This window comes from Phocoena sinus, chromosome 1 (assembly GCF_008692025.1).
Source record: "Phocoena sinus isolate mPhoSin1 chromosome 1, mPhoSin1.pri, whole genome shotgun sequence".
Classification (NCBI taxonomy): domain Eukaryota; kingdom Metazoa; phylum Chordata; class Mammalia; order Artiodactyla; family Phocoenidae; genus Phocoena; species Phocoena sinus.
This window is the reverse complement of record NC_045763.1, coordinates 115,987,240-116,005,328: the sequence shown is the minus strand read 5'-3', so window position 1 is coordinate 116,005,328 and position 18,089 is coordinate 115,987,240. Positions and strand designations below refer to the sequence as shown.

Here is an 18,089-nt window from a genome sequence, read left to right as displayed (position 1 = left end):
ACTCTGTCCTCCTCTCCTGTGGTCCCCACCATCAGCTCCCTCCCACCATCTCCCTCTGTCCAGAGGCTATCGATTCTTTTCACTCCGTATCTATTGATCTCTCTCTCTCTCCCTGTTTCTTTCTCTTTCTATCATCAATAGATCCGCCAGCCCCATCTCCTTCCTTCATACAGATTGCTCTATCCAGACAAATTTCCCCTACCTGTTCTAATACACGGAACCCACAGCAAATAGTCTCAAGTCCTGGACAACGATAAGAATAAAAATACACCATCCCTCCCTACTTTCACCGTTACACTGCTTTACAGTCGCAATGTGTTCTCACAAAGCATATCCTCTCATTTGGTTCAAAACTCACAAACGCATGTATAAGGCAGGCAGACCCACAACTGTTATGCCTGTTTTACCCAGTAGTAAACTAAGGCCCAGAGAGGTGAAGCGGCTTTCCTAAGGTCACCCAGCTGGGAGGTGGCAGAGGCAGGTCTTGACTCCCCATCCACTCCGCCAGGCGGCCTTTCCAAAAGTCTCTTTACTTGTTTCGGAATATAGGAGGGCTTCCCCACCCCAGCACATTATGTTTGTTTCCGCAGTGGCTCCATAGTGCTTAAGAAAGGCTTGATGAATGAATGACTACAGTGCTCAGGCTGATGGTAAAATGAATTTGTAACCACTGAGAGGACACTGCCTGGGCGTGGGGCAGGAGAGAGGCTGGAGCAAAGCCAGCCTGGCATGGAACATAGGACATAGAAGTTACTGTGTCCTCCCCCTGCAAGAGCAGGGGGGCTCTGGAGTCTCCGAGCACCTCCTGCCTCACCTGGCTGCCTGCAGCTCCCCTTGTGGTGTCTGTCTGTCTGAAGCTCTCTTATGTAAAGGTCTCTTGGTTTCTCTTGATCTCTCAGGCTTCCCGTTGGCCTTTCACGAGCCAGTCCACAGCCAGGAGGAAAGGCAGAGCTGTGGGTTTTGGAAAGCAGTGGAGACAGAGCTCGGGAGGAGAGGGAGGGAGACTGACTCACACAGAAATGGGAGAGGGAAGGCTAGAGCACAGAGAAGAGACGTGGTGAGGAATGAAGGGATGTTGGGTCCAGGAGTCTCTGTTGGTGGGGGAGGGATGAAAAGATGGGGTAGTCTGGACACTTGGCTGGCTGCATGGCCCACTCACCTTTGAGGCCCTGGCCCATGCCCAGCGCCAGCCCATCCTTGGTCCATTGCACGATCCCCGAGTAGTTGAGCAGCACGCAGGGGAGCACGGCCCGCTGTCCAGCCACCACAGTCTGGTCGGCTGGCTCCTGGCTGAAGCGGGTCTGGGTCCCTGGCAAGGCCAAAGCGGTACTGGGTAAGGAGATGAGTGAGGACAGAGGGCTCCACTAAGAGGCCGAGCCTCCCAGGCTTCCACTTCCACCCTGCACCGGGCCCGAGAGAGAGAGCTGAAGGCTGGGAAGGTGGACCCTCCAGCCCCCGTCCCACTTCAGCCTCAACCCCTTCCCTCCGAGATGCCACGTGCTCGCCCTGGATTGCTTCCTCCCTCCGTGGCCCATGGGAATGGGTTTCAGGAACTGAAGTACTCAGCAAGCAGAGAAAGTGGTGCAGTGTTACGGAAAGGCCTTAGAGACCAGGCTAGTCCAACCCTCTCATTTTACAGACGAAGACACTGAGGCCCGGAGAGGACACTCACTTTCCCAAGGACGCCCAGTGAGTTAAGGACAGAGCAGGGATAAATCCTGAGCCTCGCTCCCCTGCCCCAGCCCCCCGTCAATGGGTGGCACCTTCATAACACACGCTGTGGTGATGCCACGGTCCCCCACGATCCCTGAGACATGAATATACCACCGTACCCCTACTTGGACTTGTGTACGTGGCCAACGTGAGGTCGCGCATGTGTGGACAACTATGCCAGGTACAATTCCCCCTTGAACACATCAGGTACATAAAGGCAGGTTCTACGGGACAGGCACGTCCACGTGTACGCATATAAGCTTCCTGGATGACAGTGAATCCTAAACAAAGTAGCTCTGAACCCATTTCTTGCACACTTTCCCCATTCCGTGTGTTCACCCCTTGCTCCCAAGCTCCAAGGGCATGAGTGCATACTCACGGATACACCTGCACACGCCCAGCCTCCCGCCCCGTGGGAGCTGACAGGCCATGTGACTTTGTTCCGCTCTCCCTCTGGCTGCGGGAGCTACACATGGCTGCCCACTGGCAGCTCGGCCGGGAGCATTTGATTAGAGAACTGCAGAGTAATTGCCTTTAATTGTGGAGCCTAAATGGAGCAGGGAATTGGATTGCGGGTTTCTTCTCCCCCCACTGCTCCCACCCACCCACTCCAGCCAACGCTGGTCAGCCCGGTGGTGGGGCAGTCCTGGTACCATGCTGTGACCATCAGCTTCCCGCGCTGGGCCCCAGGAAATGGAGGGGCTGCGGGACAGCACAGGGAGAGGTCTGGGGCTTCCCACGCACGTCCCCAATCTGTCACACACTGTAACCCAAATCAGTTTTACCCGGAACTCTGGGGACTCCTCCCCCTTCTTTCCCTCCCCAGCTCCCAAGTCTTTGCAGAGACCACAGTCCCCAGATCCAACTCTTCCCAAACCCAGCTTTGCAAAATCTCTCTGATCCTCCATCACTCCCGTGTGTAAGCAAACAGAAGTGTCCCCCCGCCATTCCAAGACCTCCCTCTAAGACACCAAAATCAGGACCCTCGTCTTCTCATCGCCTCCCTTCTTCTTTTTCCTCCTCCAGCTCCATCTCTCCCCTTCTTTCCAAACCTGCCTCACATTCCCTTCACCCAGGAAGTCCTCCTAGGTTGATCTTTACCTCCAGCTTGTCCCATCTTTCAGCCCTGCTGTCACAGTTCTATCCATGGCATTTCCTGTCTCACGCTATCAGTCTATGCCCATGCTTTTGTTTGCCATGGGGTAGAGGGCAGCTGGTGGGTGATGGTGTTTGCCCTATCTGTTTCACTAGAATGGGAACCTCTCCTCAAGGCCAAGGGCCATGCTGTCTTTTCTCTCTGAACCTCCCTGGACATTCGACAACCAGATTGGTAGTTGCACATAAAGACGACTGAGAGAGGGGGCGCAGATAGGAGTGGATTGATGCCAGCATATGATTTAATACAAAGAGGCAGCCTCTTTTGGTTAAGTGTGCAAATCCAGCTCTTTGGGTTTGCAGGGGGTCAAGAAGTTAGAAAGAGCAGCTCCCCAACTCTGCTGACCTGATGGCCCATCCATGTCTTCTAAAGGAAAGGAAAAGGCTCACCCATATTTCCTGGGATTATGGTGACAGAAGCTGAGATCCTGGGGGAGGGGCGGGTCAGGTGAGTAAGCCGGCATTACTAATTCAGGCATTGCCCTCATTATTATTCAAATTTATTCATACCATTGCGCATTTCTCTAGTGCAGCTACAGGCTGCAAACTCTCCACACTCACGTTTCTCCTTCCCACAGCCCCCCGGAGCCCAAGTCAAGGGCTTGCGAGTAGAGTGGCCTGTGAGCCCTGGCTCAGAGATGGAATTTATATTCACAGCTTTTCTGCGTGGGGCCTGGACACCCTGGTGTCCTGTTGAAGTCTCCCGAGGACAGTGAGAAGCTGGTTCCATCCACTGGGAGCGAGGAGGCAGCTCATCCCGCAGCAGGATGGAGTCAGAGTCAGCGATGGGCATCTTGCCGGAGGGAGGAGTGGTGTGACCTTGGGCTGTCACTGCCCCATCCCAGCCTCCTCCGTGTGCTCGCCTGTACCTGTGACAAGTCTAGACTAAGTATTGCAAACTCCCTTTTAAGAGCAGAGGTTTAGGAAACAGACTTAGGTTCGCATAGTGCCTCTGCCACTTCCTACCAGTATGACGGTGGCCGAGTTACTCTCTAAGCCTCTTTCTCCTTACTGGTAAACTGGGGGATGATGACGCTTACCTGGACTGCTGAAGAGTTAAATGGAATGAGCTGGATGACATGCCTGGTACATTCCCTTGCCTGTGCCCACTGAATGGTAGCTATGACCCTATTTATCCTGGGCAGTTAGATAATCAGAGGGACCGGTGGAAACATGAGCAATGACATGACAAAGAAGATGTCTGTCGTCCTGCGGGTTTTGAAATAGTTGCCTCTTGGCATAGGCCTGGTTGAAGCAATTTGGAGACGGGGGAATGGAAGCAATAACCCAGAAAAGAGTCCAGAGAGGAGGGGAAACAAGGGGTCTCAGGAATTTAACTTGATGGAAAGACCGTGTAGATTCTGAGCCTGCAAAAGTGGCAAGCAATGTTGGTTGGCCCCAAAACAGCCCCTGCAGCCAAGAGAGTATCCGAGAGAGAGGCCAGATGCCCACGGGTTGTCCTGACCTGGATCAAGATTAAGAGAAAGCCCCAAGCCTGCCACGGCCAAGTCCCACTCTCCCTATTTTGCCCACTCCAGGCTTTTCTCCTTGCCTCCAGGTCCTTACACAGGCCTTTCCTGGACAGAACACTGCTCCGTCCCTTTCCCTTGGGATTCAAATAGTCACCTTCTCTGTGAAGTCCTCCTTGCTTGCCTGCATGCCCTCAGAGCTCTCTGTACTCACTTCCCACCTCTGCTATAGTAGGTCCACGCTGCATTGCCCACCCCTTCCCAGCCCAGGGGAAACTCCTTGCGTCTGGACTGTGTCACTCAGAGCACCAGTCCCATCACCCAGCACAGGGCCTGGCTGCCAGGCCCACAGCAGGTGTTGCGAATATGTCTGTGGATTGATGGAGTGAGAGTGAGCAAATGCTTGAGTGAACAGTCCTGCCTGCGCAACCCCATCGAGGGAAGGAGGCAAAACACCCCGTTCCCCAGGTCAGGCTCACAGACCGCGGTAAAGGAGACAGGGCAGGAGAGTGGAGGGGCGGGACAGGGCTCTCCCTGCTGGCGGGGGGAGGAACGGTGCTGGGGGCAGTCCTGGGAAGCTCCCTGAAGGAGGGAGTGTGGAGCAGAGCTGGGACAGGTAGGGGGGAAACAGAACTCTGGAAGTTTCTGGTGCAATGACGGGGATGGGTGAAGAGGGGATACGGGGATTGCTGAGAAAAAGAGCCTAGAAAGTGAGCCATGAGTGAAGGCATCAGACAGGCACAACAGGAAGGGCAGAGGTGGCGCTACCAATGCAAAGGAGGTACTGGGTACATGTCAAGAAGGCACCAAGAACCATCATCAGTGATCTCACAAGAACACACACAAATCAGAGAACACACACATGCCTCAGAGGTCCCGGTGGCCTGGGCCTTCCACCGGCCATGACGTCTGCGACACCTGTGACACGGAGCAGAGTCTGCATTGGAACCTGGGGGGTAGGGGTGGTGGTGAAATGTCAGCCCCATCCCTGTGCCCACACCCCACTTCCAGGAAATAAAACCAGGGCAAACCAAAATGCAGGGGACTGGCTGGATGTGGGATGGGACTCAGGAAGACCCTGAACACAAACAGAATGGTGACAAAAGACCAGCCTCCAAAGCAGCAGCGGTAGCACTGAATCAGCAGCCTTGCCTCCCTGGCAACTCCAGTCTGGGGCGAGTGCAAAGCCGCGTGTGTGTTTTTAAGTGAATTCCCGCCTGCTTTCATCCTGCTGCCTCCCTGTCTTCAGACACCATCACAGATGTTGGTGAGCTCTCAAGCAGCCATTGTGAAGGCAGACAGAGAAGAAGTGTGCTGTACACAGCCGCACGGAGACTCACACACTTACAGACTGATGGGGAGGCTGGCAGAGGCGCCAATGACACCGGGAAGCGGAGACAAAGACAGACCAGGCAGAGGGAGAGTGAAAGAGAGAAAGGAGACTGGAGGAGAAGCAGGAAGGGAAGAGGAGATCTCAGAAAGAGGCCAGGAAAGAAAAAGACACAGGCCCAGGGCAGAGAAACAGAGAGAAAAGCACCGGGAAAGGCCCGGTGATATGAAGACGCCCAGGCGCCACAGAGACCCAGGCCAAGGCAGGAAGGTGATGGTGAATGTGGCCACAGGGGGCCAGGACCTCATCTCCAGCTTGGTTCCGTCCTTCAGACGTGTTGCCAGAAGGCTGGGGGGGTCTCAGACTCCAGATGGGTGCCATGGGGTGGGGCTTCTGGGCTCCTCCCCTATTTCCCACCAGCTTCCCCCGCAGCCCTCCTTCCTTCTAGGTTAACCCTGGCCCTCACCATCCCACCCCATAAAACAAAGCTCCTCTGGCCTCCACCTTGGAATGGTTCCCTCCCCTCTTCTTATTCCGCATTGTTTGGGCTTCTGGTTATAGCACTTATCACAGCCTGCCTTGGATTAAAAGTTACTCATGTGTGTGCGTTTCTGTCTTTCCCGGTCTCCTGGGAGCCCCTGGAGAACAGAGTTGCTTGGATTTACCTTTCTTGTCCCTTCAGTCCCAGCAATGTTCCTTAATAATGCTAACTCCCAATTAGAAGATGCCGACTGTGTACTGGGCACCAGTGCAGATGTCTTAGAGACACCGTTCCCATCATTATAATCCAGGGCACAGTGGCGGTTATGGTCTCCATGTTACAGTAAAGGGAAATAAGACTCAGACAGGAAGTGGCAGAGATAGCGCTCTAGGCGCTGTGCCGTGCTATGGGAATATCCAAGAAGTACTTCCTGAAAACACTGGACTCATGGCCCCCACCCCAGAGGACTCCTGGTGCCCCCAAGCTCTGCGCCCATCTGCTACTTCTGATCTCCACTCTATACTCAGACTTGCATCTTCACTGTGTTTACCTCCCGGGAGGGCGCTGCTCCCTCCTGAGATCTGGGGGCCGGCCTGTACCCTATAGCCACGCAGGACTTGCCCCACACGCTGCAACCAACCATCGGAGAAGGCTTGATGTAAATATTCCTACATGAAGGGAGAGTGGTTCCAAAGGCTGGCAGGACCATCAGTGGCACCTAAAGAGGTTTTCAGTCAATCGCAAATGTCACCCTTTAAGCCGCCAACGCCCACCAAATAATACGGCCTCTGCTTATGAAGCGCCAGACACTGTGCCAAGTACCTCACGAAGACTAGTTCACTCAATGTACACAACAACATGATGAGGGAGGTACCATTAGTATCCCTAATAAGGACCTAAGGTTCAGAGAGATAAGCAACTTCCTCCCAGGCACACAGCTGGTAAGTGTCGGGGCCTGTAAGCAAGGCGAGGGGCCGGAACACCTGGCTCCCCTGGAATGCCATCTCGCCAGCGTGGCTACTGCTGCCTTCCACCTCTCACCACCCCCTGGGCCTCTTAGCTCAGACTCTGGCCATTGTGCAAACTGGGGCCTCTCTGTCTCCCCTCGACGCTGTCCCCTCACTAGGACACCCTCTCCTCGTCTCTCAGCATCACTCCCCTCTCCTTCCCAACGCTGATCTTCCTGGGGTGACACTGCCTTCCAGCTCTACTTGCTCTCCAACTCCCTGCTCCGTCCTCAGCACAGCACGGGAGAGGCCACCTATCCCCATCTCTGTGTGTGAACACATCTCCTGTTCCTGCTGGGTCTATCCCTGGGGTTGGGGACTAGGTTCCCACAAAGGCCTGGTGAGGACACAGAGGTTGAATCCCATTTTTGACTGAGAACTAGGAATTGACCTCTACATCTATCGTAGAGAGGCTGGGAATGCTTACAGATTCTCAGACACAGCTGTGGAGTTCTCGTGGACACATATGTACCACGGCACATAAGCACACGTTCACCGGTGCACACGTACGCGCGCGCACGCACACACACACACACACACACACACACACACAGTCTTTTGCATCTTTGCATTCAAGTACAAGTTTCTGCACCCATGTCTTGGCACATATACCTTGATGGTCGTGTTCCCGGAGCCTTGCCTGCTATGCCAGCTGGGAACAAGAGAGGGAGTGGAGGCAAACACAGGAGAAGCCAAGGAAGCCGGGCTGCAGGAGACAGGGGTGGTGGAGGCCGAGCCCTGTCTCCCCGGATTTATCAAATGAGACGTAATGAACCCCCTAGGGCGGAGCAGTCCCCATGCTCTCCACTCCAGATCGCTGCTGGTTCAAAGGGAAGACTTTGATTCGCACCGACAGCTTTCAGATGGAACTAAATCTCTCCACACTCTACTGTTCCTTCTGCCACTCTCCCTCCCTCTCTCTGCCCTCACATCTTTGCTCTCCCACCCTCCCCCAAGAGCTTCTCCCCCACTACCCCAGCCATCCCCTTCCTGCTCTATGAAAAATACAACAGCCAGAGAGGGCCCCTCCTGTCCATTGGATTCTCTCACGGAGAAAAGAGGATTGCAATTCTCTGGGCTGGGCCAGCAAAGGGGAAAGGAGAGGAGGAAGGGAGATTTGCACTTTTGATAGAGGAGGCAGGGGAGAAGGGAGGAAGGGAGATTGGAGCGGGGTGGGGAGGGGAGGAACGAACTGGCTGGGGCGGGCAGAATGAGGACCAGGACAGGAGAGAAAGACAGAGACCCCGGCTGCCCACAGCAGAGACATAGAGGCAGAGAGAGAAGCAGGTTCAGAACCCTTAGAACAGAAGCTGCCAGAAGGGAAGTACCACGCCTGCCCAGCCGACTGGTCATGAGGGGTGTGGGTCTGCTGACTGCCTTATACAGAGCCCAGCCCAGAATCCAAAAGTGTCCAAATGTGATGTGACCTAGAGACTATAAGCCCCTCCTCTGAGAGGTCAGGGGTCAGGGGTCAGAAAGCAGCACCGGCTTGCTCCCAGCAAATAAGCTCAGGCTTGGCTGTGAATAGAGGTCTGTGATATGGACATCAGATGAACACCCCAAAGACAAGTTCCTCAACATTCAAGGACTATTATGGCCCCCAATCTGTTGCCCACCAGCATTTACCATACCAAAGTATCTCACAGTGTGAAGTGAAAAAGACACAGTGGGCAGCAGGGGCCTCAGAAGCAGACACCTCGGCTCCACTGGCCCACCTACCTTCACCCCCTTCCCACTTTTGGTCCTTTCTCATCCCAGGAGGCCAAAGCCATAGGCAGGAGAAGCAGTCTCTCCTCCCTCCCCACAAACTGCTTGGCCAAGCCACCCCGATGTCTATCTCCAAGGCTAGGGTATGGTAGGGACAGCTGAAGGGGAATCTTTCCAGGGACCAGATGGGCTTTTACAAGTGGCCACAATCTGGCCTGGTTTCCTTGCATTGAACAGACCAGAGAGGCTGGCTGCAGAGGCCGCCATGGGGCTCTGGTATTCATAGTGACAGGGCACAGGAGTTCATTGGTCTGGGCCAGTGTGTTACTCACCGAAAGAGGCAAGAACAGAACCCTGAAAGAGGCCAGGGGAACTGGCCCAGCACCACCTGCCAGCAGAGACAAGAGCACTCTGGGCCGGAAGTCAGGAGGCGTGGGCTTATCTGGTCCCGGCTCTGCCCCATCCAGCTGCGTGACTGTGGGGGGCATCACTTCACTTCTCTGGGTCTCAGCTTCCTTAAACTGTAATGAGAGGGGGCTGAAGTACTAGGCATGGAAAGATCTTTCTGGCTCTGATGTTCTAACATTCTACTGCATCTCCTGCTTTCCTGGGGCCTCAGCCAGACCTTGCTGACACTCCCAAGAACTCAGCCCCGTACCGCAGACAGTGCGAGAGTTGGTGTACCTGGGGCCATCCTGGCATTTCCTTCCAGCAGGAGTGTAGAGGGAGGGCTGCAGGTTTATGACACTAAGACAGCAGCTGAGAGAACCCACAGGATGCATCCAGCATCGGAAAGAAAGGCCATTCTTTGATTTCCTCTGTAAGGAACTCCCCATCAGAGTTCCTTGCGTCCCCTTCCACTAGGTTCATGGTGGAAAAAAAGAGGATAGAGAGCAGGCAATCCTGAGTCTCCAAAGTGACCTGCCAGCCCAGACCCACTCACAAGGACGCTGAGCTCCTGGACTAAAAAAGACAGGCAGCTGGAAGCGCTCCCTCCACCCTGCCCCATTTGGGCCTCCAGTCCCCTCTGCGCTGCCAGCCGGAGGCACCAGGGCCAGACCTGATCTGACAACTTTATGCAAATGTGCCCTGGCAGGGGACCCTGAGAGTGTTTTATGGGAAGGACGATGGCATTGTGAGCCCAAGTGGGGTTGGCTGGAGCAGGTATGACAGGCAGGAGGAGAAAGGGGGGTGGCAGGGATGGTGGACAGTTCTGCTGAAAAACTGAATTTCCATCTGGCTTCAGTGGGCAAGGGAAGGGCAGTGCAGGGAGAGGAGGCAGTTGGCCGGCAAGGACTTAGTTCAGATAAGAGACAGAGGATAAGAGGAAAGACAGCAAAAGATGAAGAGAGAGAGGGAAGGAGAAGAGAGAGAAGAACAGTCACAAAGCCAGAGAAGGCTGAAGGAGACAGAGCAAGGCCCCAGAGGGCTAGGGTCGGGAGGCAGGAAAGGAAGGAGACCAAATGGAGAAGGGGCCCAAATGCCTGGCTCTCCAGCAGTCCCCAAGTCCTTAAAAGGTGGGACGCTGAAAGAGATGGCCCAACGTGCAAAGACAAAATGAGAATAGAGAAAAGGGTGGGGAGAGGGAGTCAAGACAGAAAAAAAGAGAGCGAAGCAGACGAGGAGAAAGCTGGTGGCAGGAAGAGTGACAAAGAGGCTGTCAAAGAGTGTTTTTGTGTGTGTGTGTGTGGTACGCGGGCCTCTCACTGTTGTGGCCTCTCCCGTTGCGGAGCACAGGCTCTGGACGCGCAGGCTCAGCGGTCATGGCTCACGGGCCTAGCCGCTCCGCGGCACGTGGGATCTTCCCGGACCAGGGCACGAACCCGTGTCCCCTGCATCTGCAGGCGGACTCTCAATCACTGCGCCACCAGGGAAGCCCGCTGTAAAAGATTGCTTTAAGGGAAGGAAGGAAGGAAGGAAGGAAGGAAGGAAGGAAGGAAGGAAGGAAGGAAGGAAGGAAGGAAGTTAGGAAGGAAGGAAGGAAGGAAGGAAGGAAGGGCTGAAGTGACACTGGTATAAAAGGGACAGAGGTGGGGATGGGGTGGGGAGGAAGGAACAGCAAGAAAGAAGCTATGGAGAAGGCAGGGACGATGGATACAAATGGGAAGTGAGAGTCAGGAAAAGAAGTACCGGGACCATCTGGGAGCGGAAAGCGAGGATGAAGGACACAGGAGGAGGAGGAAAGAAATCGGAGAAGGGCAGGGGGCAGCACAGCTTTGGGGGCTGTGCAGGCGGGTGGGCGGGGAGATCTGGGGTGGATCATCTCCCTAGGGCCTCATCGGAAGGTCTTGAGCGTTTAGGTCAAAGGAAAGGAGTGAAATCCTTGAGAAATGGAAGGGATTTTTGAAAGGATTAGCCAAGGCTGGGGAGGAGGAGAGGATGAGGTGGGCTGTATCTGAGGTAATTCCTAAGGCAGCCGAGGGCAAGGCCCTGGTGTCTCCCCACAAATGAAGTGGGGCCCAGGTAACTGCTGCCCCTCGTCTCCTTCCCACAGGCGCCCCCGGGCGGCTAGTGCATCCTCGCCCACCAGGAAGGTGACCAATGTGCCACTCCTCAGCCCCCCATCACCCTGCCTTTCCCCAGGCAAACAAAAAGTTCATCCTGGGGTTTGACCACATTCCCCCCTCCTACAGTGCACCCCTCCCCTCTGGCTCCTCCTCAGGCAGATGGGCGCAGGCACCCTGCAAGTTCTGCTCTGAAAGCTCCCTCAGCTGGCTTTAACATTCTTAGTTACCATGCTATGAATATGGCTTCAGAGTACAATCTGAGAGTAGCGAGAACTGTACCCCTGAGAGCCCCCAGCAGGCTCAAAGCCCAGGAAGAAATGAAGGCTGGTCTCCAGACCCTGTCCATAGAGGTCTCCTGGCACTTTTAGGAACAGTCTCCAGAATAAAGAGCCTTAACTCTGAGAAATCCAGAAAGGTGCGGGCTGGGGCAGCAGAAAGTAGGGCATTCTCTCCTTTCCGCTGAAACCAAAAGAGCCGGCAGGAAATCCGGGTCTTCTGAGGCCTGACAGGAGCTCTTAGGAACACATCTCCGTTTCAAAGTTTAATCAGCTTTGTTATATGTCTGCATCACCTCAGACCCCTCTTCACCTCAAAATTAAAGGGGAAAGAAAGGAAGGAAGGAAGGAAGGGAGGGAGGGAGGGAGGGAGGGTGGGAGGAAGGAAAGAAAGAAAGAAAGAAAAAGAAAGAAAAAGAAAGAAAAAGAAGAAAGAAAGAAAGAAAAGAAAGAAAGAAAGAAAAGAAAGAAAGAAAGAAAGAAAGAAAGAAAAGAAAGAAAGAAAGAAAGAAAGAAAGAAAGAAAGAAAGAAAGAAAGAAAGAAAGAAAGAAAGAAAGAAAGGAAGGAAGGAAGGAAGGAAGGAAGGAAGGAAGGAAGGAAGGAAGAAGAAAGAAAGAAAGAAAGAAAGAAAGAAAGAAAAAGAAATAGCAGCAGATCAGATCCAGGTGTTAGATCTTAATATCCTTCCAGAGTCAGGAACCCTTCATCACAGATGACTTTGCAGATTTCTCTAGGACTTCCAGATGGACTATCTGACTCTATGAGCCAGGTGAGCAACTAATTTGGGAAGGCATGGGGCTCTGATGAGTGCTCTCAACGTTGGCCCTGGCTCTGCACTAGTGCCTCTGAGAAAGTCTGCCTTGGCAGACATGCTCCATGACCCCAGGCCCCATCACCGAGCCCTCCTTACAAACCCCCAGAACAGACATTAATGGCTGTGACCCCTAGGGGAGCAGATTTTTAAATTCATATAAGAACTATCTAATAGCACCTGGCAGTGAGCTCCTGTCACTAAAAGTGTTCAAGATAAGGGTGGATGACCACCAGACAGCAATGTTCCAGAAGGCCCCGGGTAATACTGAAGATCCCTTTCCATTCTGGTGCTTTACGATTCTATTCACACACCTCATATATTTTCTTCTTACTTTGGACACACACCTAACAAATAATCAATTTATAACAGTTTGATCAAGGTGGACTGAAATGGTTTGCAGAACTAAAGTTTAAAGGAAGGAATTCTGAACAGAGCCATCTACAGGGAAAAGAACAGTTCAAAAAACTGTCTAGGCTGGCAGTCAAGGATATAAATAAGACTTTGGTCCCATGGCAATTAATCAGGAAACGTCAACGTTTCGTGTAGTTTGAGAACTGTAGTTTCATCTGTGGCTATACTGTATTTTATTCTGGCTTGTAAACTCCTTGAGGCAACAGATGTGATCTTAGCTGTGTGTCTCCCAAAGTGACTAGTACAGAAGTGCTTTGCACACAACAGGTGCTCAATAAATGTTTGCCGTTTGATTCTCTGAATTAATGGATAAGGCACCTGCACCCAGAGAAAGTCAAGTCAATCCAACATTCATTCATTCATGTAACAAATATTTTTTTTTTTTTTTTTTTTTTTTTTTTGCAGTACGCGGGCCTCTCACTGTTGTGGCCTCTCCCGCTGCGGAGCACAGGCTCCGGACGCGCAGGCTCAGCGGCCATGGCTCATGGGCCCAGCCGCTCCGCGGCACGTGGGATCTTCCCGGACCAGGGCACGAACCCGTGTCCCCTGCATCGGCAGGCGGACTCTCAACCACTGCGCCACCAGGGAAGCCCAACAAATATTTTTTGAGTGTCTACTACAAACCGGGCACTGTCCTGGGCTCTGGGATGTAAAGTGAACAAGACAGACCTGGTCCTGCCACCACCCAGCTTACAGTCTGGTAGACGCACTCGCGTATCCGGGCAGTATGGCATGATGAGAGTCCTGATGGAGTGATGTGGAGGAAAGGGCATTACATCAATGGATAGACTGCATTTTTTTCACATGTCTGACTTCCACCCTGGTCTTCCCTTGGGCCGAGACCCCTATCTTGTTGGACTTTGTTAGCTCTCGGTCCTTTCTACATCATACAAGTTATACATCGGACACCTTGCTTGGCACACAGTAGGTATCCGATAAATACACATTTACTGATTAGAACTGCCTTGAGCCTTGAAGACAAGAAGGATTTCAACAGCCAGAGAGCTGGGGGACAGGGCATTGGAGACAAAGGGAACTGCATGAACCAAGACATGGAGACATAAAAGACCGGCAGGCAGTTGGAAGTGGCTGGAATTCAGGCACATAAAGAAGTTAAAACCAAGGTCATACCTCTTTAAAAATTAAACACTTTCTCCTTCTGGGCATTCCTCAGTCTCTGCCCTCCAGAAACTTCTAGGCTGCTGACAAAGACTGGGCATAGACATAGAAAGAGGTCCAGATTCAGAAAGACAAAAGTGGAAGTTGGGGCTGATCCAAGCTCCACAGAGCCACCACGTGTCCACCTGGTAAGGTTCGGGGATGGGCTTAGAAGAATCAGAAGGACTAAGGCGGCTGTTTGGTGGTGTGAGGGTGTGTGTGTCCTTGTGTGCATTCCTGTGTCTAGTGAACTTGTGCGTGTGACTGCACATCTACATACAAGTGTTGGTACGTAGCCACCAAAAGCGAGAATGGGGCACTTTCTGCCTGTAACTAGGACATTCGAGGCTTTTCCAATTAATCTCCATTAAAAAGATTTCCCGCAAAGGCGCTTCTAGAGGCCCCAAGTTGGGGTCATCTGGATCAATCCTGCATAAAAGTAAAAGCAGCTCCAACCGGTAGCTCAATCGATCCGTCTAACTCGGTTCACTATACACGTGCAAGGGGCACAGAATGTTAATTTGCTGCACGGGGCTGAGGGAGCCTGGCAGTGGAGGCTCTGTAATTAACAGCTGGAGGGGCAAGGTCTCAGTATGGCAGCATTCAATCGGCAGCGGCCGGCATAGGGCAGGAAGCACCCAGAGGTAGGTCTTCAGGGCTAACGAACGCTGGTTTCACAGTTTGCTCCTCATCTTTCCTGTTCCACCTGACTCAGTTTGCTTGTCAGCTGAAATGCAAATGCCCCAAGAACAGGGAAAGCACAGGGACACCAAAACCATTCATCTAACCACTGTTGGAAGTTTACAGGATATTGATGGCGGACATGGTGCTGATGACCAATTGGGAGTCCAGCGCAAGGGTCCATGGAGACATCTTCTCTTCAAGGCCATGCAAACTGATGTCTGTTCCTAGGACCCCAAAGCATGTGAAAGCCAGGGCAGCTCTATGGTCTTATTTCCATGAATGAGGTAGGAATTTAGCAGAAAGGGGAGAGCACCCTACATGTATACATGCTAACCACCCAATCATCTCCTAGCAGGTCTACACCTACAGCCATCCAGTGTCTGCTACACACCTACACCCATCCAGCGTCTGCTACGCAGCCTTCAAATCCCTCTCCTCCAGGCAGTCTTCCCAGAGGGGTTGTAAAGAAGGTATTGATTTTCTTCTCCCATCTCTTCCAAACCAGCCACCCTGGCCTGTGCCCGCATCAGCTTCTCCCACGTGCCCTTTTCAACTTTTCTACTACAAAATTTCTACAAAAATTTCACTGACCTGGGGACACCCAACCCTGCTCACTTGTCTCTTTGTCCTGTGTTCTGTGTCAGCCTCAGGACGGCCCAGACACCAGAGGAGATGCCAGGAGCACATCACCGATGGAGGTACAGACATTCAGGTATAGGAGGAACCTTGGAGAAAGCAGCCTGCCTCTCTGTATCTCTGATTCTTCCCTTCCCTTTCTGATCTCCCTGTGTTGCCCCCCAGGGAAATGGGGAGGTGAAAAGGGGAGTCCTCTCCTTCCCCCACTTCTGTTGTCCCTGGTCTCTGCAATAACCTAATGATTTCTCATTTAGCTGCCCAGCCGTGGATGGGGAGAAGCTCCCTCTGATTGCTTGTGACACCAATCTCACAACAAATTTATCACCTCGTTTCCTGGACCAGCCAATATTCCTCCTCGATTATCTCCCTGTGAGGGGGACAGGGCGCCGTGCATTCCAACAAGCGGCTTATGCCTTCCCCGGGTATCAGAGTCAATCAAGCTCACAGCCCTGGGAAGGAAGGATGGAAGTGTGGGGTGGGAGAAGGTTCTCATGGGAGCACAGGAGGGCTCCAAGAGCAAGAAAAAGACTGGGAGGACAGTGGGGAACAGATAGAAGCCTCTGGAAACCCAGCCCTCATCAGGTTTATGTGCAGATTCTCTGAAATGGAAGCTGGTGATGGGAGCGGTGTGACCTTTGCTCAGATAATTCTGGAACTTCCTTCTCAAGCCACTCCTGAGATCCTGGCATTTCATCCAGCCACCCCCTAAATCTTGGCATGGGGCTAACGGAGAGAGGAGAGTAATGGCCCTGGAGTCCAGCTATTTCACCCTGGAATGAAACAAGGGAGGAAGAGTCACTTGCCTACCCCATGCCCCGACTCCAGCATTCCTCAGCCCCTTGCATCCCATGGAAATGACTTTTCCTAACAAAAATCACTTGCTCCTGGCTGGGCTGCCAGAAGGAGCAGGTGTCCTGTGAGGGAACGGCCCCACATGACTGATGAGGGGAGATGAAAAGAAATTTCTCCAGCCCAAGAGGCAGTGAGTTGGAGGGATGGGGCGGGAGGTTCTCTGAAGGGAATCAACAGAGAAGGAAGGGCAGAGTGAAATCAGAGCCACAGGGGACTGCTGACAGGACCCTGGAAAACGGATCAAAGGAGAAGGAGGGAGGGAGTCATGAGGAAATGTTGCTTAAGGGCAAGAGAGGAAATGAGAGGAGGCCAGAGAATCATGAGAACTCCACTGGAGACAGAGGGTCCCACACGTGTGAGCACAGAAGTGGGAGAGCCTGGGCCAGGTGGGCAGTGTACAGGGGAAGGAGGGTGGGGTGGATGCCTATGTCGGGGAGATGGTGGAGGGGCGAGGGACAGAGACTCCCAGGACATGAGCCATGAGAGAGGACAGGAATATCAGGCCCCCCCCCACCCCCCAGGAAGGCAGGATGCAGGACCCCCGCCAAGAAAGGCAGAAGGAGGAACAGAAGAGGAAAGGGGTGGGGGGGGCTTCCCTGGTGGCGCAGTGGTTGGGAGTCCGCCTGCCGATGCAGGGGACACGGGTTCGTGCCCCGGTCCAGGAAGATCCCACATGCCGCGGAGCGGCTGGGCCCGTGAGCCATGGCTGCTGAGCCTGTGCGTCCGGAGCCTGTGCTCCGCAACGGGAGAGGCCACAACAGTGAGAGGCCCGCGTACCGCAAAAAATAAAAATAAAAAAAAAAGAGGAAAGGGGAAGGGGCTGATCACCAGGAGGGGTAGCAGATGGTTGCTGTCATTAAACGGATTCCAGTAAGTCCGGGATGTCTTAGACAGCAGGGACAGGCTTGGCTAAGCAGTGGGAGGGGGGAATTTAGGAGCAGAGCCTTGGAGGAAGGAACTTACACAGGAGTCACACACCAATCTGTATGATCACACAGCATGTAACCCTCAGTTCTCCTTCAACACTAACGCCAAGAAGGAACCCCGAACCCAGCCACAACCCAATACTAATTCCAATCCAGACCTGTCCTAACAGTCATTCTAACCCCAGATCTCAACTAGAGCATGAGCTTTCTGAAGGCAACACATCTCCAATTCCCTCAGGGTTTGGTCAGCAGAAGTGTTTATTGAATACGTGAACACAGAAACCAAACCTTAACCCTTGCCCTTAACAGTCACCCCTGTTTCCAGCCTGACCCCTACTGAGCACTGGTCAATCCCAAGTCCCAGCTCTCACTATATCCCTATCCCAATCCTAAAGGCCACCATTCTTAACTACAATTTCACTTCATTAACTCCAATCTCCATTTTTTCTGCCTCCACACCTCTGGATAGATGGTTCAAATTCATCTGGGCAAACAAAGGTAGAGACAGACAAAAGACATCAACTCAACCTGGAGGCCAAAACAAGGTGGGAACATCGCCCCTGAATTCTCAGGCTAATTCTGGATGCTTTCGGCTCTGGCCCAGCTGCCCAGAGCTTTCTGCCCCACGGTCTGAGAAAGTGGGACGGAGCATGCCTATAAGGTTCCAGGCAAAAGGAACCTAATGCTTGAGACCCCAAGAAGAGTGATTGATTCAGATCTGAAGAGGCAAGAGTGAGCAGAGAGAAATGCGACAGAGAATAAGTGAATAGACTCCAGCTCAGGAGCCAGAGACCCAACATCTATGTTCCCGCTCACGGCTCCGACCTTGGGAATCACTTGTCCAGACACAGGGTGCAGGAACCCTCCATAGGGTGCCTGTGGGAAGCCCTGCAGCAGGGAGGGTGCTGTGAAGGTGCAGAGCTGCTTCGGAGACTCTGCCTATTTGCCACCTGACTCTGGAAC

At 53.1% G+C, this 18,089-nt stretch overlaps 1 protein-coding gene across 2 annotated transcripts in view; it reads right to left on the bottom strand.

The window, feature by feature from the left end:
- Nucleotides 1-18,089, bottom strand: part of KIRREL1 (kirre like nephrin family adhesion molecule 1) — a 103,164-nt gene that overhangs the window by 20,738 nt on the left and 64,337 nt on the right. For both annotated transcript variants that reach the window (XM_032640434.1, XM_032640424.1), the window contains exon 2: nt 1,160-1,309. In XM_032640434.1, coding sequence (XP_032496325.1) covers nt 1,160-1,309 — 150 coding nt within the window. The remainder of the gene's footprint in view (nt 1-1,159; nt 1,310-18,089) is intronic.